Source organism: Phyllostomus discolor, chromosome 1, assembly GCF_004126475.2.
Source record: "Phyllostomus discolor isolate MPI-MPIP mPhyDis1 chromosome 1, mPhyDis1.pri.v3, whole genome shotgun sequence".
NCBI classification, from domain to species: domain Eukaryota; kingdom Metazoa; phylum Chordata; class Mammalia; order Chiroptera; family Phyllostomidae; genus Phyllostomus; species Phyllostomus discolor.
This window is the reverse complement of record NC_040903.2, coordinates 156,790,234-156,817,057: the sequence shown is the minus strand read 5'-3', so window position 1 is coordinate 156,817,057 and position 26,824 is coordinate 156,790,234. Positions and strand designations below refer to the sequence as shown.

The 26,824-nt window shown below is 38.1% G+C and overlaps 1 protein-coding gene across 1 annotated transcript in view; it reads left to right on the top strand.

Annotated features, from left to right (window-relative positions):
* The first annotated feature begins 776 nt into the window (after positions 1–776).
* TP53BP1 (tumor protein p53 binding protein 1) overlaps positions 777–26,824 on the top strand; it is an 83,347-nt gene continuing 57,299 nt past the window's right edge. The window contains 11 exon segments of the mRNA XM_036032358.1: positions 777–926; positions 1,507–1,691; positions 1,901–1,991; positions 2,233–2,317; positions 6,441–6,571; positions 7,145–7,303; positions 7,615–7,744; positions 9,101–9,267; positions 11,237–11,363; positions 12,105–12,199; positions 16,852–17,060. Of these exon segments, the coding sequence (XP_035888251.1) occupies positions 920–926; positions 1,507–1,691; positions 1,901–1,991; positions 2,233–2,317; positions 6,441–6,571; positions 7,145–7,303; positions 7,615–7,744; positions 9,101–9,267; positions 11,237–11,363; positions 12,105–12,199; positions 16,852–17,060 (1,386 nt within the window). The 5' untranslated portion in view covers positions 777–919.

Genomic DNA, 26,824 nt, shown 5'->3' with positions numbered 1-26,824 from the left:
TCAGGACTTGGAGGGATCTTTGAGGTCATCTAGTTAAAGGGGCAGCAGCTGTTCTCTTCACCAGTGTCTTGAGAGTCACTATGCTCAATTCTCTCGACGGAAGGTGCAAAAAATGTCTGGGGCTATAGTCTCCGTAGGCTACAATCCTATAAAAGATAGGGCAATGATAAACAAATGTGAAGCTTGAACTAAGTTCCAGACAAAAAAAGGGCAATGGAAAAAAAAAAAAGGTTACTGGGGTCCTCAGACAATGTAAAGGATGGGGTGGGGGGTGGGGGAGGAAGAACTGGCAGAGATGTAATGTGAGGTTCTTGAATTCAGGTAGAGGCCCAAAAAAGTGATCCTCAGTGACACAGGTAAACCCCCAAGAGTCTTCTCTCTCCAGTTGCATCAGCTCTAAAATCCTCACCTCCCCGGATCCTCCTCTTTGCCCTTTTATTAGAAAGCTGGGAAATCCTCTTCTTTTCCACTGAAGAGGGTGAGAGAAAGGGCATTAAGTGCATGAATGATTAAAAAACAAGCCTTTTTCCTTATCTGAGTAGTGGGGCAAGCAATTGTCCTGGAGGCTAGGGAATATATTTCACTCCCTCTCAAGGTCCCTTGGTCAAGGATACTGTCATTCTAGGGCTCTACAAGGGGGAGGGCCGGCAACGTCCATGCTGTCATGGAAACACGCCGCCGTGTTCCTTTTTCTTACGTGGGGCGGGGCACTGTGCCCATACACCAATTATCTACAGGATATTTTGAGTAGCAGGCAGCAGCAGCGAATGGGCGAGCCAATACTGCGTGACGCGCGGGAACAGGAGGAGTTCGAGGCCGGTGGCGGCGGTGGCGACAGTGTCCATCTGGGGATAGAGCTGGAGGGACCTGGGGAGCGTGCAGAGATCTCTAACTCAAGCGCGAGGGACCTCCCACCGGGATGCCTGGTACAATTTGGAGAAAAATGGGGGCGCGGTCAGCTCTGAAGGCTTGGGGTTTGGGTCTGAAGGAATGGCTGACCGGAGGGGGCGGGGTGGCAAGCATGGCGGCGGTAACTGGGAAAGGGTTGGAGGGCCCTGAGGAGGGGGTGGGGAAGCATTAGCTAGGAAGGCTGAGTGGTCGTGAGAAAGCGTGAAGTGCTGTGGGGGTTTTGGCAAACAGAGATTGCAAAGCAGCCTTTTGGGGTGGTGGAGTCACCAGAAGGACGAGAGTTGGGGGGGGTTGGAAAAGGGGCGGGAAGAGAAGAGGTTAGGAAGGAGGGGAAAGGGTGTCAACGGGAAGGTGATGGAAAAGGAAGGGGAGAGAAGGATAGGCAGGCTGATTGTAAATATTGAGGGATCCCGTCTTGGGAGGTATGGTAGGAAAGTGCTTTGCAAGATCATAAATATAGTAATGTTCTAATTGAAAGAGCACTAGAGTGGTCCTATTTCTCCAGTTCCTGTACTTCCCGCCCCATTATTTAAGCTCAAACTGCGTGAGGAAGCCTAGTAGGTTACACAGAACTGATCTTTTGTTATTCCATTCTAGGGGAGCAGATGGACCCTACTGGAAGTCAGTTGGATTCGGATTTCTCTCAGCAAGACACTCCTTGCCTGATAATTGAAGATTCTCAGCCTGAAAGCCAGGTTCTAGAAGATGATTCTGGTTCTCACTTCAGTATGCTCTCTCGACACCTCCCTAATTTACAGACACACAAAGAGAACCCCGTGTTGGTGAGTGATATCTTATTTGGAAATGATTGAACAAATTTTTTTGTTTTTTTCCTAATCTAGACCAACCAGCCAACATAAGTACTTAGGAGGTCACTGCCTGTTGGATACAGTTAGTTGGGAAAATGAAATCAACTGTGTTCACAAACACATATGTCTCATTCTGAATTATTTCATATATAGTAGGGATATTATGTATGTGTATTTTCTAGGATGTTGTGTCCAATCCTGAACAACCAACTGGAGAACAAGGAGACAGTAATAGTGGGTTCAATGAACATCTGAAAGAAAGCAAAGCTGCAGGTGAGCTGTTTAAAGCTATCAAGCCTTTTCCTCAAGTGTGCACTTGTTAGAGACGGATGGATTTAAACGTGTGGTTGTGAATGTGTGTAAGGAAGTCTATCACAGTATCTGGTACATAGTAGGCACTGAAAAGGTTGATTTTCTGTAATGTATCTGATTAGGTTTGCATAGTCTGCATTCCTGAATTTGTATTAAAGTTTAGTAAAATGCCTTTTGTGCTAATATCCATTGTATTTTTCAGACCCTATGGATTCTTCTCACCTGGATACATGTGGTTCCATCAGTCAGGTCATTGAACAGTTACCTCAGCCAAACAGGACAAGCAGGTAAACTAATATTTGAAGGACTTTATTTAAACTTATAAATGGATCAGTTCCTTTGCTTCTACCTTTGCCTCATCCCAAGGATAAGGGATTAATCTTAATTTTTTGAATTAGGGAGTGAGATTTGAAGTTTGTATTAGTATGGGTAGCTAGAATATCTTTTGTGCCAGTAATAACATTTTCTACACCTACATTATTCAAACTGTGATCTTTGTGCATGTGAAACAACATAAGCATTCCTCATTCTTAGCATAGATGTGATTTATTAGTGGGAAAAAATATCAAACAGTATTAGGTGTATCAGTCAAAGTACCAGTCAAAACTGGTAGGCATGCTTTCCACCAACCAAAATACTTCACTAGTTTTAGTCCCATAATGTTTAATTCATACCCTAAGCAGTACTCAGTTTTTACTTTGTCTTATCATTGTCCATTTATTGAATTTATTTTCTGTGTAGGCACTAGATTGGATGTTTATTGTGTTTTGAGAGTTTTTTTATATATTCTAGGTAGTCCTTTGTAGGATATGTAATTTGCAAATATTTTTCTTCCACTTCTGCAGCTTGTCTTTTCATCATTTTCAGAGGGTTTTCCACAGAGCAGGTTTTTTTTTTAAAAAATTTATTGATTTGAGAGAGAAAGAAGGTGAGAGAGAGACAGAGACATCGACAGTGATTTGTTGCCTCACTTCTTTATGCATTTATTGGTTGCTTCTTGTATGTGCCCTGACCAGAGATTGAACCTGCAGCCTTGTCATATTGGGACTGGCTCTAACCAACTGAGCTACCTGGCCAGCGCTCACAGAACAAATTTTTAATTTTGATGAGATCTGTTAAGTATTTTTAACAGAATAATACAAATACATAATTTATTTTAAAAAGAGCTTATACTGAAAGGTAAAAGAGTACTTTTCTATTCTTGGTCATCTTTCACAGAGGCAACCCTATTTAAGTGTTTGTGTTTTTACTTCTTTGGGAAGTTATCTTTCTGTCTCTTAATACTATTGTAAAGCTAAGTAATACCATTATACTGTCATTTCTTGTTTTATCAGATTAAGACAATTGAGTTCCGTAATCAAAGATGAGGATTTACTCACAATAGTATTCCCCAATTTTTGTGATAATTATTTTAATTCTTTTATTGGCTACTTTTGTACGTCATATAATATATTTAAACCTTTTTTTTTCTTCCATCAACTTTAGACAGTGGAGAAAAGTTTAACATCAGTACTATTTTTTGTCTATAATCAAGCCTCTTTGGATCCTTTTTAAATTTGTAATAAGTATTTTATTATGGAATAACTTTAGGTTTAAAAATTTTTTCAAGATAAAGCCTCTTTTGATTTACCCAATTGTTCTACAAATAGTTATTGAGTATTTCCTATATGTCAAGCACTATTGAATTTTGGGGATATAAAGTGATCAGAAGAGATAAAAATCCTAAACTACATTAAAATGTAGTTTACATTCTTGTTATGGGATATAGCAACACATGATAAGTAAAAGATACAGTATGTTAGACATTCATAGGACTGAAGAGAAAAATAAAACAAAAGAGGATAGGAAATGTCACATGAGTTACAAGTTTAGATAGCGTGACTTAGGGAATGCTTCACTGTCCTGACATTTGATTAAAAATCTTAAGTGAGTAATTGATCTCTGTTGTTTTTTGGGATAAGTGCAATTCATGCATAGAAAACAGCAAGTGGAAAGGCCCTAAGGCATGAGTGTCCTTGATATTTTTGAGCAGTGGCAAAGAGGAGTGGGAGGAGTCTGAGGTAAAGGCAACTAGAATATGTAAAGTCTTATGGGCACTGTGAGAAATTTGGCTGTTACTCTTAGTGAGATAGGAGGCATATGAGGATTTTGAGCAGAGGATTGACGTGATCTGAGTTGGATTTTAATAGGATCACTCTGGCTGCTGGATCAAGAATAGTCTGAAAGGTATACAAATTTTTTTTGTTGATTATACCTCAGTAAAGCTGGGAAAATGAAAATAAAATAAAAGAAGCTATTTAAATAGAATAATAGTAATAAAAAATAGACTGAAGGGGGAGCAAAGGCAGAAGCAGGAAGACCAACTAGGAGACTATTGAAATGATTTAGTCAAAATGTGACAGTAGTGAGACAGAATTGATGGGACAGTGAAATTCTAGGTTTTTGAAAGCAGGATTTAAAGACATTGAATATGAGAGTAAAGGAGTAACAGTGATCCTGTGTTTTTGGTTTGAGGAGTTGGAGAATGGAGTTGTTAATTGAGATGGACTGCAGGAGGAGGTCAGCTTTAAAATAAAGTTGAGCTGCCCCTCTGTCTCTCCCTCCCTTGCTCTCTCCCTCCCTCCCTCTCTCCCTCCCTCCCTCTCTCCCTCCCTCTCTCTCTTCCTTCCTCCTTCCCTTCCTTCCTTCCTTCCTCAAATTGAGGACATTTTTTTTTCATTGATTTTAGAGAGAGAGGGAGAGAGAAACATCGTTGTAACAGAGAAACATTGATCTGTTGCCTCTTGTAGGGTCCCTGACCAGGGATTAAACCCATAACTTAGCTAGGCATGTGCCCTGACTGGGAATTGAATCTGCAACTTTTCAGTGTATGGGATGACACTCCAACCTACTCGTCCACACTGGCCAGGGCAAGTTGCCTTTTCAATTGCCAGTTGGAGGCAGTTGGCGATATACAAGTCTGGAGCTCAGGGGGAAGGTTTAAGCTGGAGATTTAAATTGCAGAGTCATAAGCATATGGATAATATCCAGAGCCATGAATCTGAATACGATCATTAAGGAGGTGAGTGTAGATGGAGCAGAGAGGTCCAAAGACTCACTGGGTGTTAGCATTTAGAGGTCAGGGACATGAAGAAAAACCACCAAAAGAGACTGGTGAAGACCCAAGATGTGTGATTTGTGCTGTCTTTCATCGTTCTTCTATTTTTTTGTCATATTTACTCTTGTAGTTTCTTTTCCTATATTTCCCAGGGTCATGCATGCATCTGGTCCTCCTAGTTATATAGGTAATGTTCTATACTTGGCTCTTGAACAACACGGGTTTGAAATGTGTGTGTATGTCCACTTATATGCAGAGGTTTTTTTTTTCCAGTAAATATAGTCAGTTTTTCCTATCCTTCGGTTTCACATGTGCGGATTCAACCAACTGCAGGTGGAAAATAGTATTTTTGATCCATGATTGGCGATCCATGGATGCAAAGGGCTAACTCTATATATGTTTCTACACTATTTTATTTTTTATTTTAAGAATTTATTTGTTAGAGAGAGGGGGAGGGAGGGAGAAGGAGGGAGAGAAACATCCATCAGAGTTGCCTCTCATCTGCCTCTAACCGAGGACCTGGCCCACGACCCAGACGTGTCCTCACTGGAATCAAACAGGTGATCTCTCGGTTCGTGAGGTGACACCTGATTCACTGAGCCACACCAGTCAGAGCTACTTACTGATTTTAGAGAGAGAGGAAGAAACAGAGAGAGGAACATCGGTTTGTTGTTCCATTTATTTATGCATTCATTGGTTGACCTTTGTATGTGCCCTGATCAAGGATTGAACCTGCAACTGTGGCATATAGGGATGAGGCTCCAACTTACTGAGTTACTCTTATGTATAGGACCTTACTTTTGTTTATTATGTTTTTTGACCTGTGACATGATCTTTTAAAAAATACATAGGCCTCTTACCTGTATTTTATTCAGATACTCTGGTTCAGTGTTTCTGTTCTAAGATTTTTTGCTATAGTATTTTTGTGAACTGTGTTTGCTTTAATAGATGTATTTTTGAACCCCTGCCCTGCACATCTAATGCACACCTTCTTGTCACTTGTCAGTAATTCTCTTGAGTGCAAGATTTTTCTAGCCCTTCTCATATCTTTTCAGAGAAAGACAAAATTCAAGTGTTTTGTTCTTTTTCTCTGGTTAATTGTATTACCTAAATGTTGTACACTGTTTTTGAGTTGTTAACCTTTTTGGTGCTTGTCTGTAGAAAAGAAGCACTATTGGGGTGAGGTTTTTTACTTAGTCAGATTTGCTTAAAAGGTGGTTGGTGTGTGGGGAGTCACAATAAAATTCAGAGTGTTTTGAACAAAGTGTCCCAACCTATCTGGGAACACATGATTGTGTCTTTCTGCTATGTAGAGTTTTGGGACTGTCATTTGTGCCTGCTCCTCCTGAGGGGGAAGAGAATAAAGAAGAGGTAGAAGAGAAGGAGAAAGGAGAAAAGGAAGAAGATACTCCAGATAATGCCACACACTCCCTTGGTGCTGAAGGTAGCTCTATGCCTTTTTCAGAATAGTAGATTGTTCTAAGTCCCTTTAATGTGAGCATACAGATAGTACATTTCTTCTTTTTATCAGGTTATAGATTTGTCATTAAATTGAGCATACTCATTAAGAAATGTGCTAGTAGTCTAAGATATCTTACCTAATTTAGTGTTCAGAAATTAGTAGATCATATTGACTTTTCCTCCTAATCACTTGTTTGTGCACATGCATATCTTCTCTTCCTCCTTTTGTAATCAGATATTTTTTGGGATATATGCTTTGTGGGGTTGGAAGTACATTGAATTGTTGAGTGTGCGGGTATGGTTTATGTACACCTTCAGAAAGTAGACACAGTCTACCATATTCAGTGCTTGTGAGGTTTTACAATAGGCAATTTTTGCTTCATTACACATTTTTACCTTCCCTTTTAGTGCTTTATTCCTAATTCTATTTCGAAAAGTTTTGGGGGACAGGGCTTTGATGTGAAGCACTTAACCTGAGCTTGTTTTGCTAAAACAGCACCTTGCCTAGTGCATGATATTGTAGGATGATACTTAATTTCTTTGGTTTTGTTCCTAGATCCTGCCTCATCACAGTTGGGCTTTGGGGTTCTGGAACTCTCCCAGAGCCAGGATGTTGAGGAACACACTGTGCCATATGAAGTAGACAGAGAGCCTCTACAGTCAGCAATCACCAACCCCAGCTATCCTAGGCTATCTGGTGTGGATGCTAATATTGGTATGAAACATGTTTCCTGGCTTTAGGAGTTGTTTTCCTTCCATGCTAGACCTATTTTTCCCTCGATAATATTTTATAGTTAATATAATCTACATTGATATAGGAAGGTTGCATAGTTGTCTGGCAAATACTTGTTAGTTGATGGCTTGCAAATTAAGGTTTTTTTGTAAGTGGGTTATTGGTTGTTTTCCTTTTTTTGAAAATATGTATTTTTTCAAATTGGACTTCTTTCTATGAAAATCTTTACCTTTACAAAAGCTTCTACTACTTTGGAAAATTAAGTATCTTCTGTCTCCTTCTAAAACTTAAAGCAATTAAGCATGAAGAACAATCCAATGAAGATAGCTCCATGGCAGAACAGCCCAGCGAGGAATCCCCTACGGTGGCACAGCCCAATAAGGACATACATATGGTCGAAGAGCAAAATCCACCAGTGGCAAGGTAACCCATCCCATGTTCCTTCTAGAAAGTATTTTTAGGTTTCTGCTGTAGGGTTATACTCATTTCACTTGGCCAGGAGGAAACATTTAAAAAAAATTGTTGATTTCGAACTTCCCACTCCCATGCCATTCTGAGCATATTTATGGTCCAGTAGGAACATTGATTATTCATGAATTCTCTTCGTGCTCACCTTTAGGCACATTACAAAGCCATTTCATTGCTGCTGTAACTATAAGCATGACTCCTTCATCTTTGATTGCTCCTCCTCCTCTCTGATCTTTGTCTACAGAGGTACTGTCTCGCTGTGTGAGGTATTGTAGTCTCTCTCATGTTGTAAGGAGTCACATGGGTATTATATTTGAAAGTTGACTCTTTCTGTACTTGAGGAGTGCCCACATTGGGCCTTCAGGTGTCCTGCATTTGGTAGTTTATGTTACAAATGTAGGGAGGTATTATTTTCCCAAATCTTTTAGGCTCTAAGCTTGATAGGAATTGGGCAGTATATCTCTGTTCTGCCTGTCGTGATTGTTGTCTCCAAAAGAGCATTGCCTCTGGTTGACAGCTGAAGTTTGGATATGGCAGAGGAAAAGTGAGATGCTTCCAATTTGGAGCAGGATGACTAAGCATTCAGTATTATTTGCTACTTCCTTTTATAGAAACAGTAGGGAATGTGGCCCTGGGGTCCTGAATAAAGTGGAATATCAAGAGAAGTTCTCTTTCTAATGCAAAATATTCAACTTAACTGGGGCTGGCTTTTTAGGCTTTTCTTTAGGAAGTTGCACACTAGCTAGTTTTGCTATCCTGTTTGTTCCCAGGGGTGGTAGGGTAGATGAACTTCATAAATCTTTGGAAAGCAAGTCAGCATTGAGTGTCTTCCATGTATGAATAGTATGGGTGTGGAGTCTTGGTTTGGGCTTTGATTGAGTAGATGGAATGGAAAAAGGCCAGCAGAAGATAACGTGTGTGGCACTAGTATGGAGGTTAATTTACACGCAGGTCCTTTACTTGGAAAGTTATTGGTAGAACTGGCATTGTTGTGGTCTGGATCAGAATTCTTCATGCACGAATAGATAATAGCATATGTAACACAAATCCCTAAATCACTCATCAGTAATCTTGTGCAGCACAGCAGTGTGCAGGGTAGAAAAGAGGTATTGCTGTGTAAGAGACTGAGACAGGTTTTGAAATGGGCGGAGGCTTTGTATCTTTATCTAGTATCTTATTTCATGTTCAATAAGTAGTTATATGGACTAGAGCTACTGAAATTTTTGAAATTATTAAAACAGGGAAAGTTTCTCAGCTCAAAGATGAAAATATTTAACATAGCAACTTCTTCTGGTGATATGACTCTCCTAGGTCAGAGGACTTGCCTCTTAGCCCCAAAGTATCTGTTACTGCAGTGGAAACAAAAGAACAAACATCTGCTCCAGAACTTCTGAAAGATGGACTGCAGATTCAGAAGTCACCAGAGCCTGAGGCTTTGTCGACTCAGGAAGATTTGTTTGACCAGAGCAATAAAACAGGTATAAAGAGTAATTGGTTGTGGCCTTGGATGGGTACTCACTTGCGTAGAGTGTCGTCCCTATATGCCAAGGTTTCAGGTTTATCCCTGGTCAGGGCACATACAAGAATCAGCCAATTAATACATATATTTATGTGGATTATGTATTAATCCAAGTAAGTGGAGCAACAAATTGATGTTTCTTTCTCTGTCTCTCCCTCCCTTCTTCTCTCTCTCAAATAAAAAAAAACACACAAAAAATAAAGAGTAATTAGTTGCTGTATAGCTCTTCTTCAAAGTTATAAACTTTTTATTTCTGTTTTGAGACTACTGTTTAAGTTAGAAAACAATTTATGGTATGCAGACTTTGTTTTTTTAATTCTCACCTGAGGATATATTCACTGATTTGAGAGAGAGAGAGACATCGATGTGAGAGAGAGACATCGATGCGAGAGAAACATTGATTGGTTGCTTCCTGTGTGCACCCCAACAGGGGATTGAACCAGCAACCTAGGTAATGTGTCTTAACTAGGCATTGAACCTGCAACCTTTTGGTGTATGCAACGATGCTCCAACTAGTTGAGCCATCTGGACTGGGGCTGGTATGCAGACTTGTTTGGGGTATAGAAGGAAAGTATGTTTCTAGTTGATTCATGAGAAGGGCTTTTTGGGAATGATTGCTATTTAATATTTTAACATAATTTTCTCTCTCTTTTGGAAATGGAGATACTGAGGAATAATAGCTAATATAGTAAATTTAATAATTTTGGACGGACTAGCTATTTCTGCCATCATAGTTCTCCAAATCTTTAATATAACCAGGTGTAAGTTTTTCATATTCACCTGGCTTACAGTGAACTTACTCATCTGTTTGTTAGTTCATCTATCACAAATAGGAAGTTGTGGTTTAGCAGAAAGAAAGGTAAAACTTAGAAGACTAGAGTGGTATTTTTTTCACATATTGTTAACCCTCACAGTCCCCCATTCTGTCACCTTACAGTCAGAAAGCTTCAGTAATAACTAGTGAAAATATACATTAAGTCTTCAATGTTGATAGGTTCTATGATTTTAAGTGAAACAATGTATAACAAAACCAATTTTAGCATAGGCTAGTTGATATAAACAAGAGCTAAGTTCATAGGACATCTCAGCATTGTAGTAATGAAATAATGTTGAATGAAATGGTATTATTGGAGGACCTGCTCTAATATGTTGGTTGTAAGGAGGGGGGAAGAGAGGGTTCTGTTCCTTTACTAAGGTGTGATTGTGTGTAAGACATTCAAAGGGTCACTAAGAAATCTTTTTTGGTCCTCACTGAAACTATAAGATATTTAAGAAATCCCTTCATACTTGGGATTAATACAGCTGATCCTCCAACTATTGCTAAGTAGGGACCAACAGAAAACTCTTCATAATATAAATCAGTATTGGCTGTTCATACATCCTTTTACTAATGTGTTAGTATTTTTTGTCTCCTTTTTAAGAGGCTCAGGTTCTAATCATGAAGATTGCTGCATTCATGTGATCAGCTGTCATATGCATTGATTTGACTTCCCCCATTTCTATATTATGCCATGAGCTTACTTCACCTTAGGCAGACCTTGAAATAAAAGTCTCACTTGCTGTTCTGTAATAGAAGCTTCACCAGAAAGAAGAGTAGCCAAGCAGAGGTATCAGGATTCTGGCCTTTTCAAGCTTCAATCGTGACAGAAAGGACCAAGGAATTCTTTTTGTCAGTTTGTTATTATAGAAACCCATAGCTTAGTAGGGAGGGGGAGATTTAATGACCCCTCATGATTTGTGTCAGCATGGCATTCCATTAATTGTGCTACAGTTCGAAAACAGTTTCTGCCCTCTTGGAACATTGTTGGAAAAATGCCTGTTACTTTTTTTGCAGTACAGAGTATTTTTTGTTTTCTTGTTGTTTTTTTTTGACAGCTCAGTAATGTCAATCTGAGAAATAAGTGCAACTAGATTTTTTTTTTCAACAGCTTCTGATGATTGCTCTACTCCTTCAAAGGAAGAAGGTGGCTGTTCTCTGGCTTCCACACCTGCCACCACTCTGCATCTCCTGCACCTCTCTGGTCAGAGGTCCCTTGTTCAGGAGAGCCTGTCCTCGTACGTAAGCCTGAATTAGCTCTGCCAGGGAAATTTGCCTGCGGGTCTTAGGCTAGGGCTGAAAGAGCTAAAATTGTCCACTAATCCAGCATTCTTTTTGAAACCAAAAGGTAAACTCTGGGTTTTAGAATTTGGGGGGTAAGAACTTAGCGGAACTATTGAAGGTAGATAGGTCTGCTTTCCCATTATGAGATTTTATAACAGTAGGCCAAAGGTTTCACTAGGGAAGAAACTGCCCGGGTACATAGAGATTGCTAGGCATCTAAAACAAGTATCCTGCTCTTGTTTGACTAGCAGTTCTTCCCATTTAACAGGGGTGGAGAATGGGTTATACTAGAGTTGACAGTAGTTGGATTTTTTTTATCTCTATTAGGGCAAAGAGATTTGTTTTTTTAAATAAAAATGTACACAATCTTTGTAATAGATAAAAACATAGTAAATATTTTTTGTCTCAAATCTAGATGAGTTATTTTTATAGTACTTTCTCATCTGCTTTTCCATCATATCCTTGTGTCTGATCATTTACTTTCTCTTATATGGCCTAATTTTGGATATGTCTCCTGTGAGAAATAGTTATTACCATATTATTCATGGCTTTTCCACCTGCCTCAGGTAGTTTTTTTGAGAGAAATGCTAGTAAATATTTGTCTGAATGGCTTAGATATTTTTGTCATTAAAATGTAAATAAATGCAAAACTGTAGCTGTGGTAAAATAACATGTGATTTTCTCTTTATATAAAGGAATTCTTCAGATCTTGTTGCTCCTTCCCCTGATGCTTTCCGATCTACCCCATTTATTGTTCCTAGCAGTCCCACAGAGCAAGAAGTAAGGAAAGGTGAGTTCTCTTGATCTCTCTGTTGATCTTCGATTAGAAGAAGAGCAGCACTTCTGCCTTGCATAATTTTCTGTTTCCTTTATATGTTACTATACTGTGACCTAAACTGTTCCGTAAGACTCATGTCTGTTTTACTTTTAGGGATATGGCCTAGTGTAAAGTGCTCTCCTCAGTTCTTAGCTCTTCTTGCACTGACTCTTTTGAGCTTTCTGTACTGCTGGCTCTGTAAAAAGATCTTTTTTTTTAAATATATTTTATTGATTATGCTATATAGTTGTCCCATTTCCCCCCTTCTCTCTACCCTCCACCCTGTATTCCCTCTCCCACCCACATTCCCCCCCCCTTTACTTCATGTCCATGTGTCATACTTATGAGTTCTTTAGCTTCTACATTTCCCGTACTATTCTTGCCCTCCGTCTATTTTCAACCTACATTCTATGCTACTTATTCTCTATACCTTTTCCCCCTCTCTCCTCCTCCCACCCCCCTGCTGCTAACCCTCCATGTGCCCTCCATTTCTGTGGTTCTGTTCCTGTTCTAGTTGTTTACTTAGTTTCTTTTGGTTTTGCTTTAGGTGTGGTTGTTAATAATTGTGAGTTTGCTGTCCTTTTACTATACATGTCTTTTCTTTATCTTCTTTCCTGAGATAAGTCCCTTCAGCATTTCATAAAATAAGGGCTTGGTGATGATGAACTCCTTTAACTTGACCTAATCTGAGAAGCACTTTATCTGCCCTTCCATTCTAAATGAGAGCTTTGCTGGATAGAGCAATCTGGGATGTAGGTCCTTGTCTTTCATGACTTGGAATATTTCTTTCCAGCCCCTTCTTGCCTGTAAGGTCTCTTTGGAGAAATCAGCTGACAGTCTGATGGGAACTCCTTTGTAGGTTACTGTCCCCTTATCTCTTGCTGCTTCTAGGATTCTCTCCTTCGTTTTTACCTTGGCTAATGTAATGATGATGTGCCTTGGTGTGTTTCTTCTTGGGTCCAACTTCTTTGGGGCTCTCTGAGCTTCCTGGATTTCTTGGAAGACTATTTCTTTTGCCAGATTGGGGAAGTTCTCCTTTATTATTTGTTCAAATACGTGCTCAATTTGTTGCTTTTCCCCTTCCCCTTCTGGTACCCCTATAATTCGGATGTTGGAACGTTTAAAGATGTCCTGGATGCTCTTAAGTTTCTCCTCGTTTTTTTGAATTCTTATTTCATCGTGCTCTCCTACTTGGTTGATTCTATCTTCCTTCTGGTCCACTGTATTGTTTTGAGACTCAGATTCCTTCCTTTCACTATTGGCTCTTCTCCACGTATCTTCCTGCATCTCTTTTATGGTAACCTGCATCTTTTCATCTAATTTGCGCCCAAAATCAACCAGTTCCGTGAGCTTTCTGATCACCAGTGTTTTGAACTGTGCATCTGATAGATTGGCTATTTCTTGGTGGCTCAAAAGGATGAGTTCTGGGGCACTGATTTGTTCTTCTATTTGAGCCATCGCTCTCTCTTTTTTTTCCTCGGTCTGGTTGCACTTGTTACGGTGAGGGTCGGAGCCTTAGGTGTTCACCGGGGCTGGGCACCCCAGTCGCTAGATTGTGACGTTATATGTGTGGGTGGGGGCGGGGGTGGGAGTGGGGACGGGAGGGAACAATGGCGGCAGTTCCGCTCTCCCGGGATCTCAGTCCCTTCTCTGGGATCCTGGGCTGCGAGCTCTGCCCTGGTCCACAATCGCTGCCTCACTGGGTCCGCCAGCCGCAGCTTGTGTACTCAGGGACCACTGTTGCGTTCCTGCGTGCTGGATGGCTTTCAGGCTGATTTCGCTCCAAGTTTTCCCTGACCTCCGCGCACCGCTGACCTGCGCCTGCCCGGCTCGTCCTCTTCTACCAGTCTGGATGTACGGGTCTACTTCAACTTCTTGGCTGTCCGACTTCCATTCAGATAAATCCTCTGTTAGTTCTGAGTGTTATTCTGGCTGTAAATTGTTGTTGTTCTAACCTTGGTTGTGCGAGGAGGTACGGTGCGTCCACCTATTCCTCCATCTTGCCGGAAGTCCCTGTAAAAAGATATTTAAGGGAAAATTTTTAGGTTTTTAAACTTAAACTCAAATGACTTAGTATAGTGAAGAATTGGGTATATTACTAATGGCTAGTAGTTTCCAGCAACACGTTCACGTGTTATTGGTGAGAGGGAACCAAAAATTGTTTCTTTTGTTTTTTATAGCTTATTTTTGCTATTATCAAAGAAATTTTTGTGAAAGAGTGTCTAGGAGCAGGTGGTAGAAATTTTGACTTCATTCACTTCGAGGACCTAGTTTGTTCGTAAGAAAGTTTTTCTTTTTACTTATGTCATTATCTCAACCTCTTGCTCAGTTCTAGTCTCCTATCCAGTGGTTAAAGATATTTCTAAATTCCTATAAAGCCTTTCCAATAAATTCCATGATTTTCTCTCTTTCATACTAATAGTGGTACAATAGCTAATATTTATTGAATACTTAGTGTATGCTAGGCACTGTTCTATGACCTTTTTTGGTTCTAGGCGCTGCTTTTTGGTTTTTATCATGAAATCTTTGCAGCAATTTTAAGAGGTAGGTGTTACTTTCATTCTCATTTTATAGATGAGGAAATGGTGGCACAGAGAGATTTCACAACTAGTAAGTAATAAAGGCAGGATTTGAACTCAGGCAGCTGCCTCCACAGCTGTCAGGTATATACCTCCTATGATATTCTCCTGTCTCTGCTCTTAAGTGATACAAATATAGAAACATATTTAACTCTTTTTCAGATGTAATTTACCCATGGCAGAATTTAATCTTAGACTTTCTTCTGCCATAAACTTTGTATCTGGTTGTTTTCTCTTAAAATCAGTTGTAGGTTTTCAAATGGACTAATATTCTAAGCATAACATGATTAGTGATATCGTCACTAAAATAATAAAAGTGCATCTCTTCTACAAAAACTCCTGTTAGTGTAAGTTACATTTGATTTATATTTAGAACCATGTCTTCTATCTGTAGTGTGAACATACAAAAACAACTATATTAAAGTGCTTTCTCCCTGACAGTAAATGTAATTAAAACAGGCATACCTCAGAGATATGACAGGTTCACTTCCAGCCCACTGTAGTAAAGTGAATATTGCAGTAAAGTATCGTAATAAAGCAAGTTGTAGTCTTTCTGTTCGTGCGGGGTGTGCCTTCAATTTGTAAAATTGAAACCTCTGTGAAGCACAATGAAGCAAAGTGCAATAAAAGGAAGTGTGCCTGTACTCACTGCGGAAAGTTTGGAAAGCAGATAGGAGAGGAAGGAGAAGAAAATAAAAATCACTTGTGATACTGCATTCCAGATACAACTATAATTAATATTTGGATATATTTCCTTTCAGAGTATTTCTTTTTTTTTTTTTAAGATATTATTTATTTTTAGACAGAGGGGAAGGGAGGGAGAAAGAGAAGGAGAGAAACATCAGTGTGTGGTTGTCTCTCTCTCACCCCCCTACTGACAATTGGGCCTGCAACCCAGGCATGTGCCCTGATTGGAAATTGAATTGGGGACTCTTTGGCTCACAGGCCAGTGCTCAATCCACTGAGCTACGCCAGCCAGGGCAAAATAGGTATAATTTTGATTAAATTACCTACCCTTTTTGCTCCAAAGTGACTTTCTAAAATAACAGGTGCCTCCATTTGTGTATAAGGATTTCTGTTTCCATGAATTAACTGATCAGGTGTAACCTTATTATGCAGCATGACCAATAAAATGCAACTCGAATATATGACTGATACATTTATGGTTCAAGACAGGGCATTCACACTGATGGCTATTGTTGTATTGGCTGTTGTCATCTTTTTACTTGGCAGTCTAAGGGAAAAGAGGTCAGTGCCCCTGACTGAATAGCCAGGTATCGCATGTTTGAAAAATTCTTGTGACATACCTGTTGAAAATCACTGGTCTAGAGGAAGCCTGTTTGGGGTCAAGTTGTAAGACAGGGGGAAAAGGGTTGATGAATCAAATACCTAGTTAGCCAGGCTGGCTCTGAGGAAGATGCCGATGGCCTTCAGGTGGGTAATATACTGTGGGAAAACAGGTTTCGTGCATGTTTCCCTCCTAAGCAATGTCTCAAGGTTAGGGTCTTGTACTTAGTGTTTTGGTAAATCAGTGCTGAGTGGTATTGGTATATTTTTTTTTCTTCTGCTTTTTTTCCTGGCACCCATCTCTCTGTACTTAGCCATTGTTAGTGCAAATATAGTGATTTCATAAATGTATAGATACTTATGTAGAGTGGTGAACAAGTTCACTGGTCTGTGGCAGAATATGTGATGGTTAAATCAGGTACCATTAATTTGGGCTTTCCTATGCAGAATGTGAAAAACTGAATTATAATCAGGAAAGAGTCTCAGAGGAGCTAAGTGTTAACATTTCTTGTGGATGGGTGGTTATCCCCAGATGAATTCCATTTTAATCTGTAACTGACTTTTGGGAGTCTGCGGAAGAAAGTAAGTATTACTAGATTTGTAGGGCCTAGTCGATTAATCTGTCAACTTTTCTGAAAATTAAGTTAGTGTTTTTTAGGAATGGAAGTTTCTGTAATGTAACTTTTATTAGTGGTATTGGAACATGAGTAATGTTGATGAGCGCTTACTTCTAAATTTGTTCTTAATACTTTAAATCAGATGAACCAATGGACATGTCAGTGTTATCTGAAGGAGGAAGAGAATCTCTTCAGAAGAAACTCAAAGGTGATGAATCAGTGGAGACAGAAAACCTCCCTGTGCCCCCTGAGCCCGTGATGTCACCACAAGCCTCAACACCAGTGTCCCAGAGCACGCCAGTCTTCACTCCTGGGTCACTTCCTATCCCATCCCAGCCGGAGTTCTCTCATGTGAGTGTTGGAGAAAGATTTTTTCCTCCTAATATTTTTGAAAGACTAACCTTATTGAGGTATAATTTATAAACCATAAAACTGGCCCATTTTAAGTGTATAGTTTAGTGATGTTTTAGTAAATTTACAGAGTTGTATAACTAAGACAGCACAATCTAGTCTTAGAACATTTCCAGAGTCACTGGACAGCTTGGTGTTCTTTTTAATGTTTAAATCATGTACTATGTCTTTAAAATTTTTGGAAATGTTACTGAAAAGTTAAAAGGGGGCATTAATCATTTTTATACCTTAATACAACTGCTTGTCATTTTTATCTTTCTACATGCTTACATTTTATAAAAATGAAGTTGTCTGTAATGAACATATAACTCATTTTTTCTAGTTAACATTGTGTCATATTGATTTTTAAACGTTATGTCATTTTCATATTATCCTTCTAAAGCTTGCCTAATATTTCTTTGAGTGGATGTACCATAATTTAATTGTTCCTGTGCTGAGGTTACCAGGATGGTTTTTAGATTTCAAAGGAGAAGTTAGTTTTCTTCTAAAAGCAAGGAAAAACTGAAGTCTCATTTGTGTAATTTTATTTCTACTTATTTTCAAAAAGATTTTATTTATTTTTAGAGAGAGGGGAAAGGAGGGAGATAGAGAGGGAGAGAAATATCTATATGCAAGAGAATCATTGATTGGTTGCCTCTTGCATGCTCCCCAGCCAGAGACTTGGCTCACCACCTAGACATGTGCCGTGATTGGGCATCATGACTGCCAACCTTTCAGTTCTCAGGATGACACCCAACCCATTGAGCCACACCGGTCATTTGTATTATTTTAAATTTAAATATTTAAAAAGTGAAGTTTAAGTTTTATTTATAGTGAATTAAAGGTCTTTAACTAAATCTAAGTGGCTATATTATATATTCAGAGTAAATGCCCGTTATTATAAGATCTTAAGTGGGGGAATTATTTTAGTATTGGAAGAACTTTCATGCCTTTCAGTTTACAGGTGTTGTTATGAAAGTTTATTTTTAAAATGAATAGTGATTCACCATAAATTTGGTGAGGAAGAGACAGTAGGAAGAAAGAAATTGAATTGCCATCTAGAGTTTTAAAATGTTCATTTTGCTGAAAATTCTGTTTTATGAAAGTCATTAGAAGTGATTTGGTGGAGTGGTTAAGAACAGGACTCTAGAGTCAGAACTCGCTGGGCTTACTCCTGGCTCTGCCAGTACTATCTTTGTGACCCAATGAAACAGCTTCATTTTCCTTATCAGATCAAATGGGGATATTAATATTACCTAACAAGGTACTTGTGAAGGTTAAATGATGTAATATACTTTAATATATAAGGTATCCAGAATAGTGTCTTGCATGTGGAAAATACTCCATAAGGGTTAGTCATTGCTGGCAGTGAAAGGGTAAAGATAAGGTTACCTAATGATGAAGGGAATGGTCAATCATCAAATACTGTTTTCTTTACCTTTTGTTTTTCTATTACTGTTGTACACGATCATACATAGTTTGAAAGAGTCATTAGGATTTAGGGATGAGCTATAGGCAATGATGCATGGCATGGAGAATTTTTCAGAAAAGGTAGCTAATATTAGAGATCAGTTACCAGCTGATATTTGGTTACTGATATTTATCAGTAACCAAACAGAGCTTTTAAGGAAATGAAGGTCTTAGCTGCGGTATCACTACCTACAGAAGTGATTCCTGGCCACAAAGGGAAAACTGACTTTTTTGAAGAATAAGACGCTATTGAAGAAATTGCCCCATCTTCAACATTTACCAAAGACCTTCAGAGGCAGATATAAAACCAGCAATGAAAATTTGAGACAAATGAAGTGATGCTAAACATATTCAGAGGTCCCTGGAACTTAAGATAACTCTTGTCAGATTTCTTTAAGATTCTTTTGTTCCTTTAAAAAAATCTCTGAAGGGTACCTTTACAACATAGTTTTAATGTTCAGGGTTTGATTTTACAGTAAGCATTTGTAAAAAAGCCAAAAAGGAGTCAGATAGTTTAAACAAGCTGTCTTCCCACCCTGCTTAGAGACAACCACTTTCAATTATTTAGCTTTTTCTTGTTATTTATGTGTATAATTCTATATTTCTTGATTATATATTTCCATATATTTAGAGTTTTTAAAAACTACTTCCCCTTGTCTCCAGAATGTTATAATATTGTTTAAATCATTATTAATACTGTTTTATAGACTATTCACAGCAGTGCCTGTGGAATATTGTGATTATTTTTCCATGTTTGCATAATTTCTTTTCTCTGAAATTGACGATTATCTTTTTTTATTTGTTTGCACTTCTATCTGCTTCTCACTAAATTAACCCTAGGCTTTCTGCTAATTATCAAAATCTCCTTTCAGGCTGTTCAGAGCCTCAAACTTTGTCGTTTTCCAGAAACCTCTTTTGGAGCCTTCTGATTTCTAATCTGTATTATTGCCTTCTGTGATTGATGCATAACTGTCATCTCCCCTCCACTGTTGTCCTTACCTGTCTTTATATTGGATTCCTCTTGGGCTCTGTGTCTTGCATGGCTTTTCCCTCATTTGGGTGGAGGACATTCTTAGTAGCATGCTCTCTACTGTCGTGTGTGTATTCATAGTTTTTAGGAGTATTAGAATTGTTGGTTGAAGAAAATTTTCCTTTAAACTTTTTGAAAGAATTGCTCCACTATTTTCAGATTTCCAGTGTTGCTGTTGAGAAGTGAGCAGCTAGTTCAATTCTTATCTTTAATGTATGAGATCTTTTTTCCTTACTGGTATATTGTAGGATTATCTCTTTGTCCATAGTGTTCTGAAATTTCCAGACTCTTGGCATATAACTATTTTCATTCATTGTATTGGGGAAATGGTAAGCTCTGTCAGTGTAGAAACTCAGGTTCTTCAGTTCAGAGACTCAGGGTCAAACGTTTAATTCATTATTTCTTCCCCTTATTTTGTCTCTTTTTATCTCTCTTTTTTTTTTTTGTTCAACTTTCTGGGTGATTTCCTTAACTACCATTTTATTTTTAAACAGCTTTATTAAGATATAATACATGTATTACATTTTTCACCCCTTTAAAATACAATCCAGTGGCTTTTAGTACATTCACAAAGTTGTGCAGTTAATTCATTTTCAGTCTTCCCTCCCCTCTCTCCCCACAAGAGACCCCCATGGCCATAGCAGCCACTCTCATTTCTCCCACCCCTAGTCAACTAACTACTAATCTACTTTGTGTTTCTATGGATTTGCTTATTTTGGACATTTTGTATAAGAGGACTTATACAATACATAGTCTTCTGTCATTAGTATATTTCATTTAGCATAATTTTTTCATGGTTCATTCATGTTGTGGTATGTTAAAACCTCATTTCTTTTATTCTGAATTACTACACTATGTATATACCAAGTCTTATTCATCCATTTAACCGTTGCTGGACATTTGGGTTTCCCCTTTTTGGCTATTGTGAATAATTCTGCTATGCACATTTGTGCACAAGTTTTTGTGTTGACATATGTTTTTATTTTTCTTATATATACCTAGGGAGTGTGATTTGCTGGGTTCAGCAATCTCTTAACCTTTCTCTCAGTTTCTACTTTTTACTCTTAGGTTTTTAATTTCAAAACTTTTTCTCTGAATTTCCTTTCTCTCTCTCTTTAAAATAGCATTTTGTCCATTTTATGGTTATATTCATATTCATTTCTCTCTAAGATAGTAATAAACAGGTTTTTTGAAAAAATAGTTTTTTTCTCTTCCGTGGAATAGTTACTATTTCTTCAAATAAATTTTGATGTTTGATTTCTACCTTAGAGGCTTTCTTCAAGTATCTGCTAATCCTTGATTGTCCGCTTAAGAATGAAATACCAGAAAACTGATTAGAAATTCTGACCTGATACTTGGTTCTTGTTGTTTCTGGGATTCACTGTAGTGTGATCTGCCAGGCCATTTTGGGCGTCTCCTAGTGTCAGTATCTTAATTTGTCTCAGTTTGGTTAGGTCCCCCAGAAAAATGTTTAATCTCCTGTCTGTTGGCTGTCATTGTTCTAGAAGTCTGTTGATGGAAGAGGACTGGGGTGTTGGGAGGCAGGTACAGCTTCCATTTAATACATAAATTTTCATTTAGTCTGTTTTCAGTGTGGTACTTTCTGATAACTGTGCCTCTTGTCCTCCCATTTCAGGGACGCTTTATTTTACTCTCTCTAGGGTGGAGGTGGATCAGGGAGAGAGGATTGGGGAATTGAACTACTTCTTAAATGAATTTCCAACCAGACCTCCTGTTTTTAGCTTTACTCTTCCAGAGTTACCTAGTGCTGCTTCCAGAGTTACCTGGTGCTGCTGCCAAGTCCTGAATCTTTATTTGGACTTGGTGGTTCTATGGTGTGATTCTGGTTACTTCCTGGCTTTTTCTACTGCTGACCTAGGAATTCAGCTTTTACTAGTCTGCTAAATAGATGAATCCTCTTCCAGAATTTTGTTGCTGTTGTTTTTTTCTTCTGTTCTCTTTTTCTTAAAAAATTCATGCTTTAAAAACACTCCTTTACAATTGCTTAGTAGAGATTTGGAAAAGAGTTTCAATAAATGTGTGTGTTAAATCCATCATTTACGTTCCATACTTTTTTTCATTATGTCTCAAACTTCTTACATGTTATTTTTTAAGACTTTATTTATTCATTTTTAGAGGGGGAGAAAGGGAGAGAAGTATCAATGTGTGGTTTCCTGTCATGCGCCCCCTACTGGGAGCCTGGCCTGCAACCCAGGCATGTGCCCTGACTGGGAATTGAACCAGTGATCTTTTGCTTTTCAGGCTGGCACTCAATCCATTGAGCCACACCAGCCAGAGCTTTATATGTTCTTAATAGCTAACCTTTGCACATCTGTTATTTCTCCTTTACCTTGATTACTGGAGTCCAAATTTACATAATTTTGATGTAAATATTTATGTATTTATTTATTTTTAAAAAGATTTTGTTTGTTTTTAGCAAGCGGGGAAGGGAGGGAGAAAGACAGGGGGAGAAATATTGATGTGCAGGAGAAACATCAGTCAGTTAGGTCCCCAACTGGGAACCTGGCCTGCAACCCAGGCACATTCCCTGACTAGGAATCAAATGAGAGATCTTTTGATTTGTGGGATGATGCCCAACCCACTGAACCATACTAGCCAGGGCAGATCTAAATATTTATAATGAGATAATCACTAATCAAGAGAAAATTGGGATACAGCTAATCTTTCCTAATGTGTATGTTCATTTTAATTTACATTAAAATTTTTATTTTCAAGTACAGTTGACATATATTACATTAGTTTCAGGTATACAGCATAGTGATTAGATAGTTATATAACTTCTGAGGTGATCATGCCAGTAAGTCCAATACCCATCTGAAATAGTTATTACAATATTATTGACTATATTCCCTATGCTGTACTTCACATTCCCATGACTATTTTTATTTTTAATATTTAGAGAGAGGGCAAGGGAGGGAGAAAAACATAGATATCTGGTTGCCTCTCTTGTGCCCCCTACTGGGGACCTGACTTGCAACCCAGGCATGTGCCCTGACTGGGAATTGAACTGGCGACCCTTTGACTCACAGGCTGCCACTCAGTCCACTGAGCCACACCAGCCAGGGCCATGACTATTTTCATAACTGTCAATTTGTACTTCCTAATCTCTTTACCTTGTGACTCATCCTCCCATGTCCCATCCCATCTGGTGACCATCAATTTGCTCTCTGTGTCTATGAGTTTACTATCTTGTTTGTTCTTTAGATTCCCCATATGAGTGAAATCATGTGGTTTTTGCTTTTCTGACATATTTTACTTAGTATAATATCCTCTAGTGTTATCCATATTGTCACAAGTGGGAAAATTTCATTTTTTATGGCTGAGTAATATTCCATTGTATATAGATACCACATCTTTATCCATTTGTCTATTGATGGACCCTGGTTGCTTCCTTATCTTGGCTATTGTAAATAATGCTTCAGTGAACATAGGGGTGCATATATATTTTTGAATTGGTTTTGGATTTCATTGGATAAATATCTAGAAGTGAAATTGCTGCATTGTGTGATAGTTCTTTTTTAAAAAAATGAAAAAAATTTTGATTGATTGATTTTAGAGAGAGAGATTGATTTGTTGTCCCATTTATTTATGCATTCATTGGTTCATTCTTGTATGTGCCCTGACCGGGAGTCAAACCCACAAACTTGGCATATAGGGATGACGCTCTAACCAACTGAGCTACTCTGGCCAAGGCTTTTTAAAAAATTTTTTTAGGATGTTCTGACAAGTGTGGCTTGGTTGGGCATCGTCCTGCAAAGTATAGTGTCACCTGTTTGATCCCTAGTCAGGGCACTTGCCTGACTTGTGAGTTTGGTCCCTGTGGGGGCACGTATGACAAGGAACCAGTCGATATTTCTCTCCCTGTCTTTCTTCCTCCCTTTCCCTCTCTCTAAAAATGAATAAATAAAATATTCCAAAAAAATTTTTTGAGGAATCTCAGTACTGTTTTCCATAATAATTGGATCAATTTACAATCCCATCAGCAGTACATGAGGGTTCCCCTTTCTCCACATCCTCACCAACTCTTGTTTATTGATTTCTTGATGATAGCCATTCTGACAGGTGTGAGATGATATCTCATTGTGGTTTTAATTTGCATCTCTCTGATAACTAGTGATATTTAACATCTTCATGTATCTATTGGCGATTTGTATGTCTTCTTTGGAGAAGTGTGTATTCAGGTTCTCCGTCCACTTTTTAATTGGATTGTTTTTTTTTTTAAAGATTGTATTTTTAAAGATTTTATTTATTTATTTTTAGACAGAGGAGAATGGAAAGAGAAAGAGGGAGAGAAACATCAATGTGTGGTTGCCTTTTATGCATCCTCCACTGGGGACCTGGCCTACAACCCAGGGGCGTGCCCTGACTGAGATTGAACCTGTGACCCTTTGGTTCGCAGACCTGCGTTCCATCCACTGAGCTACACCAGCCAGGGCTGTTTTTTGCCTTTTGATGTTAAGTTCTATGGGTTTCTTATGTATTTTGGATATTAATCCATTATCAAATATATCATTGGCAATTCTCCTGCTTAGGAGATTGTCTTTTGTTTTGTTGACAGATTCCTTTACTGTGCAAAAACTTCTTAATTTGATGTAGTCTCCCATTTTATTTTTTCTTTGTTTTTCTTGCCCAGGAAGACATATACAAAAAATATATATTTTTAATGTCTTTGCCTGCTTTTGGAATCATAGTAATGCTTGCCTCATAAAATAAGCTTGGGAGCTTTCCCTCCTTTTCAGTTCTTTGTAGTAGTTTGAGAAGGATAGGTGTTAATTCTTCGAATGTTTCATAAAATTCACCTGTGAAACCATTTGTTCAGGACTTTTCTTTGTTGTGAGTTTTATGATTACTGATTCAATTTTGTTGGTAGTGATTAGTCTGCTTTAACTTTCTGTTTTTGATTTAATCTTGGAAGACATTGTGTATCTAGGAGTTTATCCTTTCTTCCAGATTGTCCAGTTTGATGACATAATTGTTCATAATATTTTCTTATAATCCTTGTATTTCTGTGGTGTCAGTAGTCACTTCTCCTACATTTCTGATTTTATTTACTTGGGTCCCCTCTCTTTTTTTTTATGAGCCTGGTTAAAGGTTTATCAGTCTTACTTACCTTTTCAAAGAACTGGCTCTTGCTTTCATTAATCTTTTACATTTTTTAAAACTCTATTTTGTTTTTTCTGCTCTGATCTTTATTGTTTCTTTGTTCTTACTCACTTTGGTCTTTATTTGTTGTTCTTTTTTGTAGTTTCTTAAGGTTGTAAGGAACTAGGTTTTTCTTGTTTCCTGAGGTAGACCTATATTGTTATGAATACACTGCTTTTGCTGTGTCCTATAGATTTTGGGTAATTGTGTTTTCATTTTTATTTGTCTCAAAGTATCTTTTAATTTCTTCCTTGATCTATTGTCAACCTAGTCATTGTTTAGTAGCATATTTGTGTATTTTTCAGTTTTCTTCTTGTAATTGAATTCCAGTTTCATACCATTTGTGGTTGGTGATGGTTGATATAATACCGATCTTATTAAATTTATTGAAATTTGTTTTGTGGCCTGACATGTAGTCTATCCTGGAAAATGTTTCATGTGCACTTGAAAAGTATGTGTACTCTGCTGCATTGGTGTGAAATGCTCTGAAAATGTCAATTAAATCCATCTGGTCTAGTGTGTCATTTAAGCCTGATGATTCTTTGTTGATTTTCGTCTGGAAGATCTATCCATTGATGTCAATTGGGTGTCAGAGTCCTCTACTGTGATTGACTGTATTACTGTCGATCTCTCCCTTTATGTTCATCACTATTTCCTCTACATATTTAAGTGGTCTTGTGTTGGGTGCATAAATGTTTTTAAGGGTTATATCCTCTTGTTGGATGATCCCTTTATCATTATCACGTAATGTCTTTGTTATTATAGTCTTTGTTTTAAACATTTCCATTTGCATGAAATATTTTTTCCATTTCTTTACTTTTAGTCTATGTGTGTCTTTGGATCTGAAGTGGTTTTCTTGTAGACAGCATATGTATGAGCCTTTGTTTTCTTGTCCATTCAGATACCCTGTATTTTTTAATTGGAGCATTTAATGCATTTACATTTAAAGTGATTATTGATAGATAAGTAGTTATTGCCATTTTATTATTCATATTATGTTGCTCTTTTCCCCCCTCCTATTTAAGGAAATCCCTTTGACATTTCTTGTAATACTGGTTTGGTGGTGGTGAACTTCTTCAGTCTCAGAGTCTGTCTTCCTTTAATTCTGAGTAGTAGCCTTGCTGGGTAGAGTAATTTCTGTTGTAGGTCTTTGCTTTTCATCACTTTGAATATTTTGTGCCGGTCTCTTCTTACATGCAAAGTTTCTGCTGAGAAATCACCTGACAGTCTAATGGAGTTTTTCTGTATGTAACTTAACTGCTTTTCTGTTGCTGTTTTTTAAGATTCTCTCTTTGTCTTTAATCTTTATCTTTGATCTTTAATTCTGTGTCTTGATGTGGTCCTATTAGGTTCATCTTGTTTATGACTTGCTGCACTTCTTGGACTTGTAAGTCTGTCCTTTTTCTTCAGGTTATGAAAATTTTCAGTCATTTCTTCAAATAGGTTTTTAATTCATTGCTCTCTTGTTTCCTCTCTCCTCCTTCTGGTGCACCTGTGATGCAAATGTTGGTATGCTTGATGTTGTTGTAAGAGCTCCTTATCCTAACCTTTTGTTTAAAATTCTTTTATTTTTGCTGTTCTGATTGGGTGTTTTCCTCTCCCTTGTCCTCCTGATTGCTGGTTCAGTCCTCTGCTTCATGTAATCACATGTTGATTACTTCTTCTTTTTTTTTAATTTTAAGATTTTATTTAGTTTAGAGAGAGAGGAAGGGAGGGAGAAAGAGAGGGGGAGAAACATCAATGTGTGGTTGCCTTGCGTGTACCCCCTACTGGGGACCTGCCAGCAATCTAGGCATGTGCCCTGACTGGGAATCGAACCAGCGACCTTTTGGTTCTTAGGCTGATTACTTCTAATATAGTCTTCATTTCAGTTATTGTATTTTTCATTTCTGACTGGTTCTTTTTTATGTTTCTAAGTCTCTATTTAAGTTCCTCTATTCTTCCCCCGCATTCATTGTTTATAACCAGTGTTTTGAAGTCTGTGTCTGGTAGATTGCCTGTCTTTATTTTGTTTAGTTTTTTTCCTGAAGTTTTGTTTTGTTCTTTCATTTAGGACATGTTT